Source organism: Heliangelus exortis, chromosome Z, assembly GCF_036169615.1.
Source record: "Heliangelus exortis chromosome Z, bHelExo1.hap1, whole genome shotgun sequence".
In the NCBI taxonomy this organism is placed as follows: domain Eukaryota; kingdom Metazoa; phylum Chordata; class Aves; order Apodiformes; family Trochilidae; genus Heliangelus; species Heliangelus exortis.
In genome coordinates this window covers 45940424-45964053 of record NC_092454.1, presented here as the reverse complement: position 1 = coordinate 45964053, position 23630 = coordinate 45940424, and the positions used below count along the sequence as shown (strand labels likewise).

Below are 23630 nucleotides of genomic sequence, written 5' to 3'. Positions count from 1 at the left end.
AGCCCAAGATATAAGGCAGAAAAGAACCCCCTCCAACTTCAATATAGGACAGTAAGCAAGTAATGAGAAAATGTTTGGACAAGTAGGCTAGAGACAGAAGAAAAAATTAACTTTAAGCAAGTTCAGAGATAAAATGCCGTATTAAAGAGAAACAGAGAAACCTTCCAGAAGTATAAGCTGAGGCCAAAGAATGAAGGACAGAAGATGCAGGACTGTTTGATCAAGGTGGTTCAGATAGAGGGATGATTCTGCAACATGGAAATAACTGCAGATTACCTTAGGAAAGAAACTTGCCATGAGGCTGGTAATGGGCATATCCTGGCAGAAAGAGACCAGTTGAAGAGGGAACACTAAAGAGAATGGTATATATATTAATTATTACACCACAGAGATGAAGCATGGCAAACACCAACAGAATACACAGGAAAGCAGAGAAGTCATTGAGAAAGTGTGTGGGAATGGATACAGAGATAAGCTAAAAGATAAGAACAAGCACTGTGGCTGCAGGTCAGTTGTCTCATAAACCCTTCTCTTCAAGTGCTTAATTTTAATCTTACAATAAAAATAAACTCTTGAACCTGACTTCTACATAATTATGAACCTTCTCCTGATCTCCAGCTCAGATTCATTGAGGCTAGCCCACTTCCTCTTATTCTAGAACTGATATTAGGAATTAGTTTTATTTCCTTCTCTTACTTTCCTTTATCCTATCCTGTAAGTAGGATCTACAGCCCCAATTTTCTCATGTCTTTTTACAAGGCTAAACAAATTAAGAACTTTTTTTTTTTTCCTCTCTCACAAGGCAGCTTGGCATTGCTTCATAATTCTAACTCTTCAGTAATTCAAGATGCCAAATTATGTTTAAACCTTCCAGGGAAGGTTTACTGTTCTCCTGCATCAATACCTAACTGTACTCTCTGTACTAAGGTGGTAGAATATCCATCCCTGGAGATACTGAAAAGTCATCTCAACATACTCCTGGCTAGTTGGCTCTAGGTGATCCCGCTTGAGCAAGGCAGCTGGACCAGAGGTCCCTTCCAAATCATGCTATGATACTAGAAAACATCACTTCATGTTTATAAACTTTGCTTGACTCTCATAATTTCATCACATTGCTGGATCTTTCCATTACGTTACTCTTTCTGTGATCACCTAATACATTCAGTTTTTTCCCTTTTTCTGACAGTTGCAGATGGTGAGCTCTGATGCTAGAAATCCTTATTAGTCTCTAGCTTCTCAACGACCTTCTTATCAATTTGAACCCTGTTTTATTATCTCAGTTCTTCTGGTCCTCCATCCTTCTTGCACTACAGTTTATTTAATCTCTGTTGATGACACCAATCAAGTTTGTCATCCACAGATTTTATTAGTATAACCTACTCATAATTTCAAAGACAAAACGAAAGCAGAATGAGACCAAATCTTGAGGAATATTGCTAATAAACCTGCTGAAGCCTAGCTGTCTTCTTTAAGCACAAACCTTTAACATCTTATCTTTACTGCCATGCTTACCTGTCTACTAATTTCCATGTCCTTCATAACTTAATCTTCATGTGATACCACACTAAGTGCTTTCATGAGTTTATAGAAGATCTAACACATTTCTTTTGGAAGTAATTTTCCTAGAAAAGATAGAGTTAGTTTGGCACATCTTGTTTTATCTTACTGTTCATTTGACTTCATAGCTTCTTTTCTCTGTAACCCGTTCACAAGCCTAGCATACTGCTGAAGTTGCCATTGTTGATCTGAAGTTATAAAGATGACTTTTCCTATTTGGAAAGTATTAGGATACCACATTGCCCTCTTCAACCTACAGAGGTCCACCTGCTCCTCAGCAAACATATTCCATACACACTCCATGGGGCTTGCATTATATGTTCATTTCTTAAAAATTCCAGAATGAAAATAACCTTAATATTAACAAATTATTAACAAATCCTCAGTTCCAGCTGTTCCTTTTGCATTGTACGTACTAATCTCCTTTTCAGTACTCTTAATTCCCAAGAGTCACACAGTTTTTCACCCTGTGCTTAGTTGCCTCTTCAAATTAAAGTCCAAAGAAATGTATTTAGTGGGATTTGTGAAATGCATGCTGATACACATTGCTGCCTCACCTAAACATATTTGCACCTGTATGCAACATTAAATACCTCAGAGTTTTTCTAATTAATCTATCCTTATTTTAAATGAAGTACACCAAGTTAGAGAAACTAGCTCTTAGATCTGGAGGCTAAGACCAAGAACTGAAATTAATTTTTATTCTGTTTCAGTGTGTTTGTGTCAGTAGCAGACAGGAAAATCAAGCTAGTTAACTAAGTTGATTTGAGAAGGTGACAATCCATGGCCTAATGGTGTCTTTACTTACAGTACACACTGCCTTAGCATGCCTGCTTTACCAGGAATCAGATAACATAAATGCACCTCCTTAATCTTCAACACCCACCACTTATTCAGGTCCTCTGCTGGCAACTCTGAGGCAAGACTCCACTTTCCAAGACTCATCCTTCTTCTCTTCATCTTACCAGGCCATTGAGACCAAGACGATTAGCTATATTTTTGGTCATAAAGATGTAATTCCTTTACCTGTTCTTATCATCCCTAGCCCTTGACAAAACAGCAGCACTGAGGAGGAACGTGGAAGGAAATTACTAGATCTGTAATTTCTCCCGTATATAAAACACTTCATCTGTATTTAGCCTTAGAATTCATATTTTTCACAATGAGAGAAGAAAGACTAGAGGGAAAGACTATGAAAGTACAGTGAGTACTCTTTATTGGGAAAGTATCTCATAGTAACAGAAAAGAAATTAACATTTTGTTTTGTCCAGAAAAGAGAGAAAATTTATTGCAAACTTTCCTCCAGGAAAAAAAAAAAAAAAAAAAAAAAAAAAAGTAATCTGAAATATTAAGATTTGTTCTATTGTCAACAAGCGAAACTTTACACACATACCTTTTATCCTTTGCAACAGTGTCCCATAGCCCATATCATACTGATAGGCAAATATAAAGCTTAAGGGAACTATTGGCACTAAAACTCCTGGATTCTTCTTTTTTATTGCTCTGTTTAAAGAAAAGGGGGGAAAAAAAGAAGAAAAGAAAGATAAGATTATTTAGAACATTTCGTACATCAGCACTGTTAGTTAAAAGTTGACCTTGACTGTCTAGGACTTGTGTATCCTTCTACACTCTCTAATTGAAGAGCAAGTGTTAATTACCTCAGGAGCATTCACTTCTGGTTGCCTTCTTGCTCAACTGCCAACCCAAGTGTATTAAAAAAAAAATGCTTCGAGTGAGTTTTGAGTATATCTAACAAAAACTGGATTATCAGTGTAGCATGCATGTGTATTTGCATATATCCATCCAGCCACATGCAACATGTAACACTAAAATGTTCAGCTCCAAATGCATCTGAGTCCACAGAGAATGCATGATGCATAAGGTTCATTTAATCTTTACTGTGTGCTACAAATATTTTCTACATAACCTCTAATCATGCTATACCTCAAGAAAAACACATTAGCAAACAAAAGTCCTATACAGCCAGTTCTTTCCCATGTCATACAGCTTTATTAGCCAGGGAATTTTTGCCTTTGGGTAAATTTCTTGATTCAAATTTTAAATGAACAGATTTCAGAATATGTCAATTTGTTCACTGTCATATGAAAAGACAATGATTGTGGAGGATTTGCTGCTCATTAATAGTTCATTAAATCACTATACAGACAAAAAACCAGCACGGCTTCTAAACAATCTCTCTTGCTCCACTCACAATTTTTATTTTACAGTGAATAATTTGCACCTCAGTTCACATTTTATTGTCAGTTCACATGTCTCTGCTTTTATATATGTCTGCAGTCTAGATATAACCAAAACACATCTGGAAGAGGACAGAAATCAGAGTCACTTTGTCATTTCATGAACCTCTGAGAAGCTACCAGGTAAAAATAACTACCTGTTATGATGCAAAAGGGAGATCCATCATAATACAAATACAAATATAGATATAAATAATATGAGAATACAAAAATATATATTTTAAAAATTATATTTTCTGTTAGAAAATAAACTTCATACCCAGCTGTTAAACCTACAGCAGCAAGTCCAAAGAATGTCCCAAAATACTTGAGAAATTCCCGTGTCCAAGCAATCTGCATGGCTGTTTGTCTTTCTCTCATCTGGTTCTGCATCAGTAGTTGCCTTTCCAGCTAAGGATTGGAGAGAGGTTAAACAAAATGAAGTCATCCATTTATTTTAAAGACTGAGTCAATATCTAAGTAGTCTATAAATCCAAAACACTAACTGAGCTTTCTTTTTTATTCTTTTACTTTAGTCATCCACAACTTTTGAACAAGAATGGTCTCCTTCCATAATAACTCAGAACAGTTTATACCAAAAATGTGATTAAGTCTATTAGCAAATGCTTTAATGCTGACCTTTGAATTTCTATGGGCATCCAAAGGGTCCCATCTATCTGCTTTCTAATTTATTCTGCTTGACTTTAATTTTGCTGATAGCATCTTTAGAGTCAATCCTGACACTTGTTTGTCTTTTGAGGATTTCTCTTCTATGTCATGCATTATAAAGTTAATAATTCTTTACAAATACAGAAGAAACTGTGATCAGATCTTTTCAAGATACTGGAATACATATCGAAAGACCATGAAAAAATACTTCAGTAACTAAAATTAAGAACAATAATACAATACAATCTATGCAGTATGCTCAAATATCAAAGTAGAGCTTTCTATGTATAAGAACCCAAAAGCACACTATAGGATTATTGTAGTTATATTCCCCATCTAAACATGCTTTTACATTTCCATTAAATAAAGGTAAATTTAGTTTTTCTTAAAAGTTCCTGTCCACTGTACGCTACACCAAAGAGAACAATGGTCTTTAGAGCAACAAAAAAGAAAAAAGAAAAAAAAAAAAAAAAAAAAAGTGGTCTGAAACCAGAGTACAGAAGTTAGACACAGTAAGAAGCCTGGCTTTTTCTCATTTATTTTTGTTATTAATTTTTTTTTTGAAAGAAAAAAAGTGTATGTAGCATGTGTCTCCTAGCTAACCATATAAAAAGTGTATAAAGATGTATAAAAAGTGACCAATGTACAGGAAACAATACCAGATGCCTAAAAAACTGTATTCTAGAATAGAAAGAACAGAGAGAGAATTTAGAAAGTTCTCTTCTCATGCACCTATAAAAGCAATCAAATCTGTTCTTTTGTCCTGATTTCTAATTCAAGAATAATTTAACGGATTTGTAATTACTTAAGGTTTCCACCCATTTATTCATCTCCACTACTATTGATTTAGCCTGAACAGAACAATTTCTGTTCAACTGTTACTAAATATTTCTTCAGACTATATTCATCTTGTTATTTTATTTGCAAGCTCATTCGGTACCTAGATAGGTAGAACTATTTTTTTAGACAGCATAATAAAAAAAGGACAGATCTAATTACATATAATTGTACACAGTAGGAAAAAACAACATTCACTGTAGTCTCACAGAACTGTTTCATCTGTTTCTCTTTCCTCAAGACTGACACAGCAATTGCTATTTTTACAAAAAAATATCAACAGGCTCTATCTTCCTGATATCTATAATTTTCAGATCACTTTTTTCAGAAGAGGTAATCATATAATGACTGACAAACCACTTAATAAAATACCAAAATAATTATATTTTATTTTGTCACCCATGAGACACTTGGAAATTCTAAAGTAAACAAGCATACAGCCCATTAATTAGCCCCATTGTGGTCTTCGATATCCTAAGCCTGGTAAATTGCTGAGGGTTGACGTGGTAAGATAAAATGATGAAATGTAATATCAATTTAATGACCTCTATTTTCCCTTGCAATGATTATGTGTATAGTTTGCACACGTGTGAAAAGTATTAAGGGATTCTTTGTTTGCCTCTCAGCACAGAACAGGAGCCTACGCTTCCGAAGTGCACGGTATTACCCTAAATGAGCTTCCATTTGAAGGAGTACATGGGGAGGAAGTGGAATATGCTGATGAAAGACAGGTCTTGCTAAAGGGAAACTTAATGGAGAAGAAAACCAGAAAGTTTGACATGCACAAAGGGAGCAAAAAGAAATAAGCATGGAACAAAAACAAAGCTGTAATCTTCAGTCTGCATGAATAAAGGCTCTTAGAAAGTTTTCTTAAAAAAACAAAACAAAACAAACAAACAAAAAAAAAAAAACCAGAGCAAAACAGAAAACCCTCACACAAGTTATACTTTGATAGCTCTTTAAAACCCAAGTACCAAAGAAAAAGATATTACTAAGTCACAGACACTAAGGTCAAACACCTTCCCGTAGGAGCATGTCTGACATCAAATCTGAGAAGCCCAAGTATATTTCTATGTTTATGAAACATGCAGTTTACGTAAATAACAGTACAAATGAAAACAATGTGGTTTGTGTATTATAAACAGCACCCTGATAACAAACTATTTCTCTAACAAGAAATCTTTCTTTTTTCTAAGCAGAAGAATCCTTTTTTTTTTTTTTTTTTTTTTTTTTTAGCTTAAAAAGCCCTAACTCTCAAATTTCAATGCAGTACACTATGCAAAAATGAGGGAAGGAGGGAAAATGCATAGAAAAATGCTCATAATTCCTTTCTTTTCAGCAAACTTCTTCATTTTGGCTGTAAAATCTTACCTAGATGAAACACACTACTGTATTTCTTAAAAGAAAGTGTGTTTGGGGGGAAGCTTTAGACCGATGAATCCTAGAGCATTTTATGCATGCACAGAGAAATGTGGCATAGCCAAGAAGAAAAGATTTCAGATGCATCTTGATGTATGTAAGGCAGTAAAATGTAGATCTAGTGATATGTAGCTAAATTAATAATTTAATTCTTGTTACTAATGAAATTGCATGATGTTAAAATTAACAGTTTACTATACAAGATCTACTTTGTCCATAAAAATATAGACATTATTGTAGCACCAACTGAGATGTTCCCAGGGATGCTAAGTAATCTACAGTACTATTGCATAAGTTTGTTTTAAAATTGATTTTTATTTATTCATAAGTTATATGGGTAAAACCTAACAGCAACACACAAATGCCACTAAATGCGATGCAAAATCTCTCTGAACCTATGCAAATCTTAGGCCAAACCTAGGAACACTTCTTCCAAACTGAAGAAATGCCCTTTGTTCTGTCTTCCTTTATTCTGAAAAAAAAAATCTTCATTCTTGCTTTCCATATCCAAGATCAGTTTTGCCACTTGGCATAATTTCCTCTTGCCACTACAGACTGTAGTGCTGTGGCCACAGGACTGCAAGGGGAATCCGTGTAACAGTGAGATTTACAGAAGTGTTCCAGGGCAATTCCACATTGACTTCATTGGTTCTCAAGCTGTCCTGAAGGAGAGGGAGAACTGAGCAACAATTATGGCAAAAGTGGTTCAAAGAACATACCATTTCATTGCACAACCTGAGCTTACTGGAATGACTGTAAAAAAAAGATTTGAAGCATGAGAGAAGAGCCTGAGCAAACAACGACCTACCCTGTGTCACCAGGCTGCTTTAGGATGTCCAGACCTGATGTCAGACAAGCTAAATAGGCTGGTGTGCAATGTTTGGCACTAAAAGCCTATATGAATTTAAATCAATTTTGAAGGCTGTAAATTGAAAACTAAGCAACAACACAGGCACTCGGGAAACTCCTATGCACCCCAGTCTCTGAAAATTAAAAAAATTCAGGGGGAGTATTTTTGTGCTCACCCACTTAACGTGGCCATCTGAACTGAACACCTTCAGCTTTGAGAATTTTGTGCAACCTGGTCAGCCTGACATGCTAAACTCGCAAACAACTATCAGTAGATCATATGGTGAAACTATTACATTAGGATTACATTAACTTTAACCAAGTCAGGATTTAAAAGTAAATCTATATAGGTAAAGTAACAGGAGTCTACCACAAAAGATTATTCCAAATTAGAAGACAGAAAAACAAATTGTGTTTGACTGCAGTTCAAATCAATATCCCATTTTCAGCTGTTAATTTCACAGTAATTGTGTCTTACTTTCCTCCACATGTGTTCCTCTGAAAATGCCAGCCACACCAGTGTAGTGAAAGGGTGGAGAAGGCTTTTGACCTATTGACATGCAGATTTTATGGCAAACACCAAGTCTTTTTCCCTTAAGACTTATTTCACAATGAGGCTTAAGATTACTTCCCTTTATGGCAGATCAAAAGCAAGAATAAAGAATAGTAGGTATTCATCTTACTGCAAACCGTAACTTCACACCTAGAACTTTATAGGTGAAAAGATTAAAAAAATGTGTGTTATTCAAACTTAGCAGAGGTATGATGTATCTTCCTTAGAATAATCTCACTGATGGGAGAAGTTGATTATTGAGAAAAGAAGACACCGGTGCACACCATATACATTAGGTGAACAACAGTTCACCATCCAAGCACCATATCTGAACAAATAAATTCTATTTCATTTTAAATACATAAGCCTCCCCTCTATATACACAGAAAAAAATTTAACAGGGACTATTTATATGACTATGCTTGCATAAAAACTATAGGTAAAGGGTTTCAGATGCAGATTTGCCATGGGATGAAGGGAGATGCTGTAGCTTTCCCATTCACATGGCTGGGCATGGCAAAACAGAGCTGAAGCTGTGATGTGGATGCATGAGTACACATCCAAGCATGTTTTACTATTACTGTTAGAAAATCACAACAACAATCAGACTTTCTTCTAGAGACACATCAACAAGTACAATTAATAATGTAAAAAAAAAAAAAAAAAGCAACTACATAAATTTCTGTGTGTTTAACTACATAATGAACAGATCTCTTAAGTTACAGTAGCAACTTTTTTACTGGTACCAAAATACCAATTGTATAGTTTTAAAATGTAAATTTAGTACTTTAAAATAAAATGGGTACCAGAAGCAAGTAATATTTTATATTTTATAAAACTCTGAGAAGGACCCAGTTAGAAATAAATTTCCCATTTTTCTTTAAATATAGCTAGTAGTTTCTCAGCATTGTGTGAGAAACTGTCTGACTAGCATTTGAAGTCTGCCACATAGTAACTGTTATAGTAAAAGGAAATCAATTTGACAAAATGAAACATGACAGATGAAGAGTAAGGTGAAGAGGGAAAAGGTCAGTTACTGTGAAACTGATAATGTTAATAAACTAGCCAGCAGCAACCCTCCTTATCATTTCTATTGATTATTCTTCAGACTGTCACAATGATGTCAAACCACAGAAAAGAGAATTTTTACCATCATTTAATTGATTGCAATTCAGTGGGAGAAAATTCTAATATTAATTAAGTCAACTTTAGCAACTTGAAAAAACCCAACAGTCCTCTCTGGATTACAAGCCACATTAGCACTAGTAGATAGAAGGAAATTTTCTGATACTTTAGAGTCTTGGTTTGTTTTCCCTCTGCTTTTCTGTTTCGTGTTCAGATGCTGTAGGAACAAGAGATGCTACTTTGGTTTTATGTTAGGTGGTGGACAAAACAAATCACAGAAATTGTTCTTGTTGGAAAAGATCTTTAAGATTATTGAGCCCAACAATTAACCTCACCTCACCACGTCCAGTGCTCACCCATGTCCCTGCACACCACATCTACATCTCTTTTTAAGACCTCTAGGGATGGTGACTCAACCATCTCCCTGGACAGCCTGTTCCAGTGCCTGACAAGCCTTTTCGTCAAGAAGTTTCTCCTAATATCCACTCTAAACCTCCCTGTTGCATCTTGAGGCCATTTCCTCTTATCCTACCACTTGTTAATAGGGAGAAGAGACAACACCCAGATCACTGCAGCCTTCTTCCAGGTAACTGTAGAGAGCGATAATGTCTCCCCTCAGCCTCTTTTTCTCCAGGCTGAACAACCCCAGTTCTCTCAGGTGTTCTTATAGGACTTGTTCTCCAGACCCTCTTGAGGGGCTTTGCTGCCCTTCTCTGAACTCACTCCAGCACCTCAATAGTTCTTGCAGTGAGGGTCCCAGACCTGAACACAGCACCCGAGGTGCAGCCTCACCAGTGCTGAGTACAGGGGCACAACCACATCCCTTCTCCTGCTGGCCACACTGTTCCTGATACAAGCCAGGATGCTGTTGGCCATCTTGGCCACCTGGGCACACTGCTGGATCATACTGAGACAGCTGTTGCCCAGCATTCCCATGTGAGATGCAAGGATGGAAAGCAGATTCAGTGGAAAATGCTCTTTCTTCACTGTTCATATGCACTAAATACAATTTTTTTATGTATTTTTGCAAGTCAAGATACATCTGGAGAGAAGAAGACATAGTAAGTATCCCTGGATAAAGACTCCGTTTGCAACCTGATATATTTAATGTTTCCCTTGGCATTCACTAACCACTCCAACACAGTAGGAAGGACAAACACTTGGACTGAGTGGTTATGGCTGTAAACTTATTTAGGGAACTGTATTTCATGCCACCATCACTGAGACACTGTTACACTGACAGCCTGGTAAACAGATATTCAGACAGAAAAGGAATTCATCTAACTTAGAAGGAATTACCAGCCAGATAAATATATACCTCTTCTACTTAAGTTCAAAAACTCACAATCTAAATCTAAGGAAAGAAAAACACAAGAAATTGTTAGAATATCCTTGCAGTCATGTTAAAAGAACCTCCAGTTTTATCAAGATTAATCTCTCTTACATTTGTTACAGGCCACAGCTACTGTGCCTATGATAGAAGACTACTTTCACTTACAGTTTTCCAATGATCAGAGACTCGGAAAGCATTATTTGAACAACTTGTCCCTTCTAACTTCTGAGCAGAGGCACAAATTGAAAATAAGGCTTATTTTTTTAAAGTTGTGTCACGCATGCAAATATCTGCAAATCACTTACAAAACACATATAAAAGTTGGTGTGCATGTAATATAGTTAAGCAACTGCACAAACCCCTTGCAGTAGCAACACACTTGGAATTTCGTAAGACAAAGGAGGAAAGGCTTTTGTGACTTGTTCTAGATGTCATCTTTCCTAATTAGTATGCAAAACCAGAAGCTGCTGCAAATGGTTCTTTAGCAAAAATAAAAAGAAAACAGAATAGAGATACCTATGTTTACACCTCCAACATAAGCCACCAGAGCACAAGAGGTGCTAACTTGTAATAATTACACAGTGTCTGCTTGGTTCTATGACCAACATGTATACAGAAGTGTCAAGAAATGGGCCTCTAGAACAAACACTTAAAATAAATCAGGCTGAAATGTTTCATCCAGCCACATGAAATCTCGTTTGCAAATATTTTTCATATCAAGTACGCAGAGCAATTAAAATCATTAATACTGCAAGGAACTACACTCCCTAAAAATAAAAGTTGGTTTTTAAAGATTTCAAGTGCAAAGCCACATCAGAAAGTACTTACAGGCTAAGAGTTATCATAAAAAAAGGGATGTCACAACATTATCCAGAAGCCAGTACAAAAACTGGCTCTTAATGGAATTATATGCCATATAAAAAGAAAATAACATCAAAAGCACTTAAAACCATTTGACATGTTAAGCTGTTTAAAGGAGAGGCTCAATCCAGTGGACTTTAGTTTGCAAGTAAGATTTTTTGGCAGTAATCTTTCATTTTCCTGCTTCTGCTCTCTGGCCTTTGAGCAGCAGGGTGAAGAAGGGTGTCCTCCCTCTTCATTTAATAACTTTATGTACAAAGTAAGCAAAGCTTTTAGGTACTGTTATCAGTGTTTAGAATTCTCAGGAGTTTTATACAAACTCTGAAAAGACAAAGCAAAGTTATTGGATAGCCAGTTATGTAAAAATAGGCATGCATGCTGTAGGAATGGTAAAACAGATCAAGCAGTGAAAGACTAGAGTTAATATGACAATATCAAGTAATTTCAGATTCTGATTAATAACTAAGTAGGCAAGTACTATTCGTTATTTCCATCTGCCAATAGAATCTCTACATATGTTCCTTGTGTGCCCCATCAACCCGTTTTTAAAAAAAGAAATAAAGACCCAGAGCACTGAATTAAAAATTAAAACCAGAAGAAACAGCTATAAAATTATACTGTATGAAAGATTCTACTTCAGTGGACTTAACACCAAAAGACTATATTGGTAGGTTTGCTCTGCTAAGAAGGAATAAACTATGGAAAATACATAGTGCTAAAGGAAGCAGCTTTGGAAAGACATTTTTTCTTTGAAGTCAGTTAAATACCCCCAACAAACTAAGCCTTATATGTGTAAGGGTTAGGTCCAGGTGCACCTCCAAGCAAGACAGAAGTTTTACCTAAGCAAGCTGCATTCACAACGATATTACCCAGTCACAAATATTACCCAGTAAAAAGACTGGTAGAACTGATGTCACTGTAAAGTTTTAATTAACGTTTGTCTCATTCCTGGTGGAACAATCAGTCTGATTTGCATCTTTTGGTGGTAGTGGCTGCATGTCAGAAATAGCTATTAAAACTGCTCTTTGTAAACCACTGCGTTTATTTCTTTATAGCAATCAGGCAGAGTATACAATCTCCTAGCTAATGCCAACCAAACTGGCTTTTTTCCTGTGAGACAGATTGTTCTAATCTTCCTCAACACAGATATCATTCATCTTGTTCTTTTCCATTCGATGCACACAAACTAATAAGGATATAGAATTGTTACCAGGGAGAATTTATTTCCTGAATTAAGCCCAGATCACCTACGGGGCAAAACAATTTTTCTAATGCTTCAAGACAAATGCATTAGAGATGACATAAGCAGTACTAGTATCTTGTCAATAGAAAACAAATCTAAGTATTTCCTCCCCAAAGGGAAAAAGATGGTAGTAGTCAGGAAAGGGAAATCTTGCTTACATTTTACTTCACATGGAATAAAAGGAACAATTCTTTCATTGTAATAGACTTTAAAAAAATACTTTGGATTAATTCTGAGTTTAAAAGGTTAGAAACTTCAAAAACCCCCACAAAATTATGCAGTGTCTAAGACATTAGGATAAACTTAAATTTTATGGTATCATCATGGAGCTGGCTCGTCTTTTACTATAAAAAGTAAGTTGGCAAAACTGTATAGATGGGAAGAATGTTATCACACAAAGTTTTGTTAGGTACAGGAGGGAATCTGCAGAGAAAAGTCTATGCAAATCACTTAATCTACTACATATTCAAAGTCACTATTTCCCTCTTTTTGAAAACAAAACTGGTTTCTTCTCTGGTTTTCGGTTTTGTGTTTGTCTTTAAGCTTGAATTACTAAAATTGAATGTGGCGCAATGTCTAGCTTGCCATAAAGCTATTCATCTATCTTAGAATCACTGAACAGTTTAGGTTAGAAGCAGCCTTAAAGATCATCCAGTTGCAATCTCCATGTGATGGGCAGGGACACCTTTCACTAGATCAGGCTGCTCAAAGCCCCATCCAGCCTGGCCTTTAATGCTTGCAGGGAGGGGGCAGCCACAACTTTCCAGAGCAATCTGTTGCAGAACCTCACCACCCTCATGGGAAAGAACTTCTGAATATCTAATTTAAATCTATCCTTATTCATCTTAAAAACATCACTATTCATCCTATCAATACAGAGCCTTGGAGAAATTCCTTCCTCAGCTTTCCTGTAGGCCCACTTTAGGCTGTTAAAAAGTCTTCCCAGAGCCTTCTCTTCTCCAGGCTAAACAACCCCAGCTCTTTCAGGCTATCTTCATAGAAGAGTTGCTCCAGCTCTCTCATCTTCATAGCCCTCCTCTGGTCTTACTCCAAAGATCCAAGTTCTTCTTTCACTGAGAGCTCTGCAAGTGGACACAGTACTCCAGGTGGGGTCCCACCAGAGCCAAAGAGATGTCGAGAATCTCATCCCTCAACATGCTGGCCACACTTCTTTTGATGCAGCTGAGGTTATGGTCAGCTTTCTGAGCTGCAGGTGCGTGTGGCCAGCTCATGTTGAGCTTCCCATCAGCCAACAGCCCAAAGTCCTTTCTTCTCAGGACTGTTCTCAATACATTCTATGCCCAGCCTGTATGTGTGCTCGGGATCATCTGATCCATGAGCAGCACCTTGCACTTGGCCTCACTCTATTTCATGCAGTTTGCAATGGGCCCACCTCTCAAGCCTGTGCAGGTTGCTCTGATGAATGGCATCCCATCCCTCCAGCATGTCACCACACCATGAATCTTGGTGTCATCAGCAAACTTGGGAGGGTGGACTCAATCCCATTGTCCATGTCACTGACAAAAATGTTGAACAGCGCCAGTCCCAGCATCTGCCCCTGAGAAATGGAACTCATCACTGTGAGATCATACAGACATGATGTAAAGATCAAGTTAAAGACCTTTACATTCTTAATGCATTTTTAATTTATCTGAAATAAAAGTTATTCATATAAAACTTTCACCTCAAATACAATTTATTTCCCAGCTTAAAACTAACTAGGGAGCAGAGGGCAGAGAAGATCATCCAGCTGCCTGACACATAAGTTCAGTTTTCCTCATCTCTCCCTCACAAAATTCTGAGTACCTCCAGTAATAAAGGAAGTTCAGCAAACTGTACAAATACATCTTAAGGACAGTAGAATCCATTATTCAATTCAAGTTCTCAAAAAAACCAGTAACTTTAGAAATGTGTACATATTTGTAGAAAAAGCATTTATGTTCTTAACTTTGCAGATAACCTATGTTAAATGAGAAACCTCAGTTTTCTCTTGAACAAATGTTTAAAATGCTTCAGCTGTCTCTTCCAATATATCTTGTCACATATGTTACTACATTAATTTCTGTTTCTTAAAAAGTAAGAACTTCAAAAACCACTAGGAGGGAAGATAGATTATCAGATGCTTCCCAATAAGAAACAAAAGTCCTGTTGAAAGGTTTAAACTGATTTCTTACTAGGCATACATAAACCTTAGGACTGATGCAAACATTTTCAAAAAGAGATGAAAACCAAACACCAATATAATTGAGGCTACAGTATCTTGTAATCTCTGCTAGACAAAAATCTCAGTGGTATCACAATGTACTGTAATAACATTCACACGGAAATCAGTGTCAAGTCCTGAAAAACATTTTCTGTGGGGGGTTTTGTGTGTGTTTTTTTGTTGTTGTTGGTTTTGTGTTTGTTTTTTTGGTTTGTTTTTTTTTTAATTTATCACATTTACTTGTGTTTGAGCCCATTATAAATTTTGAGGTTGGAAAAGAGATGTTACAGCATTAAGTGCAAAATAGATCAAGAAGATTAAGTTGTTACACACTAGCCAGTCATTCGCTGGACCTGCATTCAGTTCAGGTACTTCAGCTACTGCATTTGCATAGTGATGGGGATAAAGCTAGAAAGCATATTCAGAGGTTCTTTAAAGATAGCCTGAAAGCAGAAAGCTGAAAAAGACATTTATTTATCCCAATGAAGACCAACAGTGACAGATTTCACTGCCTTTCTTAGAAACCCATATAGTGACACCTAAGCACTCTGTCTCCCAATATTCATCGCAGTTCTTGACTGCTTGCTTTAGCAAGGAAAAAGATTCACCATCTCCAGAAGGATGTACAAGAAAAAAAACGAGTGGGTTAAAAAAACCACCAACAAGGCACACAAACAAAATTCTTAACACATGTGTTTATAGCATCAGATCAATATGATTTTACTATCTTTCCTCATAGGTTCTAATGCCTTTATTATTCTTATTGCTATTCTCTGAACATTTCTAATTGTCTCATTAAAGGAAGTATCAAATTGTTCTTCCCAGCCAAGTCATCAGTAGTGCAAATAGAGCAATTTTATTCCCCGGTTAATAAATTCTTAATTATATTTGCTTTTTACAAGAATCTGTGCTATTGACTCAGCTTTATATGTCATTATATAGGTACATATATATATGTAAAATACACTCATATTTATGCTCAAGTATACAAAAATTAAGTATTTTCTTAAACTTCTGAAGTCTAATCACTTATGGCCAGTTAATCTACTTAATGTTTCCTTCTTGAATATAATACTCTGATAATTATTCTATGAACTATTATTCCATTGCTTATTATTTCAGGCATTTTCCAAGTCATCAAGACAATCCAAATATCAAACCAATCTAAAATTCAACTTTTCATTGAATTATGGCCATCTTTTATTTTGACATACTGCTGAGTGCCTGGATATACATTTAATGTTCTTTTTCCATCACTTATAATTGCCTGACTTTACCATTATTTTTAACTATTATTGTTACATTAATTCAGAAACAATTCAATGTTATTTTTTCAGAATATACAGTCTATTGGGAAGCTTGCTACAAGTATTTCTATGTATTCATTTCAGATTTAAGGACAATTGTTGAACATGAAAACTGCCTCATTCCTTTCATTTATTACCATTCAGTTCAAACCTCTAAAGACAGTACAACCCTGACAAGAAAAGAATGCAGTCACGCTATGTTTTGTCTTTAACCAAGTGCTGACTGTGTAGAGGAAAGAAAAAAATATACATTTATCTATGGTTTCACTGAGATAGTTTTTCCAAATAAATATACTTCCGTCACACATCTTTTGTAACATCAAATTAATGAAATTAATGTTTACACATTAATGTTCCAATGAAATTATGTCTGAAAGTTTATTCTTTTGAGATCAAGAGTATTAGAGACATTCCTAGGTATGAAAAACACTCTGCAGCAGTTTTATTTCAAGCAGAATCATGAATGCCTGTGCAGAGCTTACATGTGCAGTGCAAAATGCATGCCTCTTTCTCCATAGGCCTGAGCTGAAGAACAGGTTAAAGCAGAGAAGACTTGAGGCATTTTCAAAAGAAGAAATCTTGCCATTTATGATTTGAATTAAGTTATTTCTACAAGTACAGAATGTGCAAGAGCCAAATATGTCTTTGGCATTTCACAAGAAGCTGCCATATTCCTTTTTATCTTTGGAAAGTCAGACTAAGCATTATTGCACTGGAGGATAAGTCTCACTAGCAATATTTTATCCTGTCTGCCCAGCTAATTAACAATTTTACTAACTGGAGAAAAAATGCTTCTGCTTTTTATTCCCTTATTATTCTGCATCTCTGCCAAAAGATCAGTTAAAACTGATGGTGGGAAAAAAGGTGAGAAAAAAACCCAAAACAAAACACACCATCAAGGGGAAAAAAAAAAAGGATACGATGTTGAGGACCCCCAGTGATGAAAAAGATTTGGAAACTATGGAGAAGCTGGCACGGATTTTCAGAAGAGATGATGTAGTTGCACTGCATTGTCAAAACAGAAAAATCAACCCCTTACTTTTTCAGCTTTACTTGATATTGACATTTTTTTCATCAAGGAATATGGAACCTTTCCCATGCCCACAAAGGGAGCATACAGGGAGCATGTCTATAAACTCCAAAAGACTAACTGCTATGAAAGCAGATCTATGGCTGTTTCCTGGCTATCCAACATTACCTGGGGAGAAGAATGCACTTTATAGTCTGACGTAATAAAACACAGAGAGAGGGGGATGGCAGAAGAAGGGGAATGAGATGATCCAGAGATTCATATTGCAGACAGGAGATATAATAAAACATTTTTATTATGGGTAAATCAGGATTTGTCAGAAGTGTATTATTTTCCTAGCCTGTTTATTTTCTCAAAGGTTATGTGGCTCCCATCAAAGTTTAATTTGAAGGATTATCTCTGACTCCTGAATGCAATTATACTTTCCCACAGAGAAAATTACCCTTTTGTCTTATAAGGAATTCTCTTGCTGGGGAAAAAAACAGCCAAAACTCAACCAAACAAAACTCAAAATCACCTGAACTTAGCAATTCTACAAAACTAGGAATTAATCTTTTCCACAGCTTTCCAGTTCTTGCTTTTCAAGATGACCTGCTCTCATTCACTTCACTAGGGAGTCCCTTCTGTAACAGACTTTTCTCTTCCAATCTCTGACCAAAACCCGTGCTTCTCTTTCTCCTTATTGCTTTCCTCTATGATTTTCCCACAACAGTATCTAGGTGAAAACATAACTAGGTAGACCACATCAAGAGAGTGCTCCATCCCTTAGGTATGATAGTTTTACATAAAAATATCACAAACAAAATAGTCAAACACTGCTTTCACATTCTGGTCATCTCATGTTAAAAAAACCTGATACAACAAAACTATTAATGAGTCATCAATTCAGATCTCAGTATAAATGATGCTGCAAACTAAGATATGAAAGAGTGGAAAAACTTGTCATTAAAGGACTCAGTGTACCATCAAGTCTTTACAGACTTCAAACAAAAATATTCTTTTCATTAAGTAAAAAAACACCCTTATACATTGAGTTAAAACTGAAAACAAAGATTTCAGGTGCTACAAGGACTTAAAAATGTTAATTCCATACACTAGAAACCACTGTTTATGATGCAGTATTTTGCCCACATATATCATGATATCTTCATGTCATTCAACTTACATAATATCACTGGAAAAAGAATCTAAAAGGTTTCTTAGAGAACAAAATCTCAGCCTCCTTAACTGAAGAGTTACTTTTCATCTAGTTCACTGAGGACTTTCAGATGGATTATATACAGGAAACCTGGGAACCAACTTGGTTTCCCTTGTGTAGGTTCCCAAGCAAGGCAAAGAAAAGCAGCTTTTTGGAGCCAAAAGCAGTATTACCTCTACAGAAATAACAAGGACATAAAGTAAAATCTAACCTGAAGGGGTGGGCCAGGGTGTAGGTGGGTGTGAGGAGGGAGGGGCACAGTAGAGTTGGTCGGGTTCCATTCAAAACAAACCATTTTTGATTCCTCTAATACGTGAGAGCTTGACACAAACATGACAAGAGAGCTTAGGCTTTTTTTATGTCTATACTCTAAGTAAAAAGTCTTAAGTTGCACTTTGAATGCCTTTTGCACATCAACACGGAAATATTCTTCTGCAGTTAATTTCATAAGCTTCACTCTCTGTAGTCTTAGAATAAAATTAAGAAATTAAATTTTAGATTTTAATCTGCACTGTGCCATGACTGTCTACTATCATTTTGCTTCTTATCACACTATATACAACTATATTCAACATACTACACACACGCTATACTACTATATTACATATACAGTACTCAAAGGTTGCTTTAATGTTTTTTTATTACTTGAAGACAATATACTTAAATTATGCAGTAATCATACTGAAGCCTTGTTTATCACAATAAATTCTTTAGTGACCTTCAAAGTATGTGATTTTAGCCAATTTCTTATGAAGAGACTCACATGTTGGTCAAGGAATGTCACTGTTTAGAAATATCAAATAAAGTTATATTAAAAGTATTCTAATCTGTATGAAGGAATGAACTTTGAGTCACAAATATTACTACCAGTTTCAGGATGTGTACCTTTTTCCAGATTGCCTTGGATATCTGAAAATGGCTTTCTTAGCAAATGGCTTTTTGAAGAACTTTTTCCAGGCATACATTTGGATTGTTGAAAAGAAATGCCAAGGAATAAAGGTCTAAGCAGAACAGAAAGCACAGAACATAGCACTTCAACAGAAGAAATACCTGAAATTCCTGCTTTTCACTGTGTGAAAAGCATGCATTTAGCTCAGGAAAATAAAGAATCTGCTATAAATGCTCCAAGACCTGAAACCTCTTCTTACCCATTCATCCATGCTAAAAGCACTTAGCAAGGCCATATGCTAGGCTGAATACGTAGATCTGATATATTAAGTGTTTGGAAAGAATTCTGCAACTTACACCTTAAGGATCAGGCTCATGATAAAAATGAAGCCTCAACAAACTTTCACCATGAACAGTCCCCGCTTGATACCGTCTGGTATTTCATTCTGGAGCCATACCAAGGGCAGGGCAAACAACTGGGAAGTCCTTCAAGACCAAGGCACTCTGACAGCTGAGTTGTTATTATTTTTCTGAAAAGCATTAAAATACAATTTGCAAGGCCACCATCCATTATTTTTCAGTTACACCAAAATGGGTATAAGGAAAAAAATATATGCACATAACTTTATCACATCTTTTAACATTCTGTTACTGTGAAGTAGCTGGGCTCGTTTGAGTGTCCAGCACATCACAGAGAGACTCTAAAACTGAGTTTTAGCATAAACCAAGGTTTGGGGTTTGCAGGAGTCTTGAACAACTTCTGCCAGCCATATAAGCTGCCTTCCTATATTCGCAACAGTCTCCTCCATCCCACACTCCTCCATAGAAAATGTCAGTGCCTGAACAGCTTTGTATCTTCTGTCTATGGAGAGAGAAGCATATACCTTTTGGTTGGTTGGAGGGGGGTTTTTTGCCTTAAAAAAAAAAAAAAAAAAGTGGGGGGAAAAATGTGTTCTGTCACAGACACTGATGGCAAAAAAATTCCGTTCCAAACAATTTAGAGTAACTTTACCACTCCTTCTCATTTACAAGAAACAGAAGAAGCCTTCACAAATTCTGTGTCACCAACACCCGCTGAATTTTGCTCCTGGTCAGCCCAAAGACTTATTAGTTCATTTTGTGTGTCACACCATCACTGCTAGTAGGGTGGGTGGGGTGTTAAAAGAGAAACAATTGTGACAACTTCTTGATCCACATCAACTGGCTTGGAGTAACAGTATCGCCCTGTTCCCTCAACACTCTAATCATGAGGAACTCAAAAAATATATTTAGAAACCATGGAAAGCTCCTACAAGTTTTCAATCTCTCATATATTATTTTGGGAAAGATTTACATTTAAAACAAATCAGCATTTTTTTTATCTCATATCAAATACTTCATATTGCTTGAAGTGAAAGATTCTATTTTATTTATATGATGGTTTTCAGAGGAAGCTGGGAGAACTGTTGGCATCCAGCTCCCAGTATTTTACCACAGGACAGTACCTGAGGCTTTAAGTTAAGCTATTTCATTCCTAGCATGACCTAACTTCTACAGGTATTTCTAGTTACACTTTCTCTCTAAAATAAAGTAAACCAGGTTATATTATTTTCCACAAATAGCATCAAAGTTTGTCTAACATTAGGCTCCAGGTACGTCACAGTTTTTATTCACCTATGGAAAAGACACTGGCAGTCTTTTCCTCTTCCCTACACTCTCACAAAGCTCAGTGGTGCAGAGGTATTTTCTTCCCATCAGGGAAGACACAAAACTTAGTCCTCCCTTGCCCCCACAGCCTATTTGCACCCAACATAACTGTCTACTTCATGCATTTTTAAAAGATGCAGATTTTTTTTACATGGTATGTCTGCAAACACAGTGCAAATCACATACAACCAGGCATTTGTGGTGTTAGTTAGGAATCTGTGACACTATTACTGTTATCAAAAAGAAGAAACGTAACACAAGGAGAGATCCTAAAGGGCAAATTGCCAATCAATAAAAATTCTGTGTACAATCTTGGAAGGGCTTTTTTGTAACTGTGCTTAAAGTTGTTGTTGTTTTGTTTTTTTTTTTTATTATTAGCCTGAGTATTTGGGCTGGAACTGGAGCTCATAGGCATCTGGGGTCAAGAGACCAAAGACTGTTTGCCATGCAAAGCCTGATCCACTCTACACATGCCAGTCTGATTCAAGATGTTTCCTCAAGTCTGCCTCTCGTTCTGCAGAGCAGAGAAGCAAATTATGTAATAAATGTCTACTTTAATCTCACTATTATTGTCTTAAACTGAAATCCTTCCCATCATTTGGATTTCCAAAAACTTTGGAGATGGAAGAAGCCCCCCTTCCTAGAGGGGAAAAAAAAAAATTGTTAGCACACAAAATTTGTGATTGCATCGTAGAAACACATAATTTACCCAACAGAAAACGATGTTTACAAAACTTGCAAAAAAGTTGACTTTCTTTAAACCAGTAAGAACTTTATATCATACTTTTAATATACGTTATATCACCTTTCTGCATGCTATATGCCTCCATCCTATCCATAATTCACCTCCTGAGTTCAGTTTACATGTGATCCTAAAAAACTTATTGTCTGCACACTGCTTTGAAAAGTAGATGATGCCATCTACTGGCAATTTAATAAACTGTAAGTTCCTCCATTTTAAAACAATCTGTACTTAGCTTAAACACAAAACTAAAATTACTAACCCTTTCAGATTGCATTCTAGTATTTTGTATATAAACCAAAAATCTATCATAAGACACCTAACATTAACTTAGAAAGCTGTAATTTGTGCTATGCTGTAAGTTCAATTCAATACAACTTTATCAATGTTTGTCCTTTTTTTCTGGTTCCTTATTCTCTTTCTCTGGTTTCTTATTCTCTTTCTCTGGTTCTTGTTTCTCTGGTTCATTTTACGGTTTATGAGAGGAAATAAGCAATGCCGTATGTCCCATTTAGGCTGAGGTTTGTAGAACGACAGCTGTGTAGTGCCTTCCCAGTAACGAAGGCAAACTGCAGTGACCTGGCTAAACCTAAAGAGAGTTGTTTTAAAACATTTACATTTGAAACCACATTTCACTCGTCTGCTTAAAGATAACAGCATCTATGCTTTACTAAACGTGCTGTTACCGATTCACCTTAATACATACATGATTATTAACAATAGAGCAGCCCAGTTGTGCTGCAGGGGACTGTCCTTAACAAGCCCCCAGAACTATTTTTAGGGTCTACCGTAAGGATAGTTTCCACCTCTACAACTCGTTAACACAGACTTCCGAGGCACTTGTTAGATCCAAAGGGCGAGTGGTTTACACATCTGAACCTGCTGCGTTAGACACCACACCGGCACTGTCAGAGGGGTTATAGGGAGCACCTGAGACCGCGGGAGGGAGCAAGCCCGGGCCGGTGAAGCCGCAAGCCCGGGCCGGTGAAGCCGCAAGCCCGGGCCGGTGCAGACACAGGTGGGCTGTGGGGAGACCTTCCTCCACACGGCTGCCGGGCCGTGCGTTACCTGAAGCCGTGAGTTCATGACCATAAACTCCTGCTGAGCTCTCAGGTTGTCGTTCATGGACTTCGAGAAGACGAAACCCATCGTACCCTGGAGCGCGGAAGAGACGAGACAGGGGAGGACAGCGCGGAGGTAAGCGCGTACCGTACCGCGGCGGGATCTTCTCGGCCTTGTCCGCCCTTGGGAGGAGCCTGCCCCGGGAAGGGGCGGTGGGTAGAGGCGGGGCTGGGTGGGTGGATCAGCACCGCGGGCCAGTGACCCCTCCCCAGGGTCTTCGGCGCATTCCTCTGCAGGGCGGGTCCGGGGGGGTTCCCCCCTCGTCTCCTGGCGGGCCTGTCCCAGCCGCGACCGACTCGCTGTCAGCGGGCGGACCCCGGCCCGGTCTCACCTGACTCCACTTCCCTCCGATCGGCCATGGACAGTGGGCAACAGCTGCAGGAAGCCTCCGCGGCACCTCCCTGTGCGCCCTGGAGCTGGGCCGGCTTTAAGGGGCCGGAGCCGGCCTGCCGTGCCGGAGTGGTCGGTCTCTGCTCTCCCGGCCCGGCCTGGCTGCTGCCTGTACTGTTTGCGGCCTCTTGTTCCGCGGCCCGGTGAGGCGGAAAAGCGGGCAGGGCCATGGAGGGCCCACGGGTGCTCCCCGAGGGAAGGCAGCGCCCGTCCCCCCGCCCGCCATTTGAAACGTGTGAGGGAACCGCACCGCCGGTGTGGGACCGGGCCCTGGGTTTGTGTCGTAACCGGGACACTTGGCCTGTCTTTATTTTTTTTCCTGTGCGCTAATTTCAAGGAAACGTCCAAAATCCTCCAGCAGTCTGAAAAAATACGGTTCTG

General features: G+C 37.5%; 1 protein-coding gene across 1 annotated transcript in view; it reads right to left on the bottom strand.

Annotated features, from left to right (window-relative positions):
• PLGRKT (plasminogen receptor with a C-terminal lysine) overlaps positions 1-23345 on the bottom strand; it is a 28235-nt gene extending 4890 nt beyond the window's left edge. Inside the window, exons 1-3 of the mRNA XM_071732025.1 lie at positions 22806-23345; positions 4075-4205; positions 2951-3060 (exon numbers count right to left, since the gene is read on the bottom strand). Of these exons, the coding sequence (XP_071588126.1) occupies positions 2951-3060; positions 4075-4205; positions 22806-22886 (322 nt within the window). The 5' untranslated portion in view covers positions 22887-23345. The remainder of the gene's footprint in view (positions 1-2950; positions 3061-4074; positions 4206-22805) is intronic.
• Positions 23346-23630: the final 285 nt, after the last annotated feature.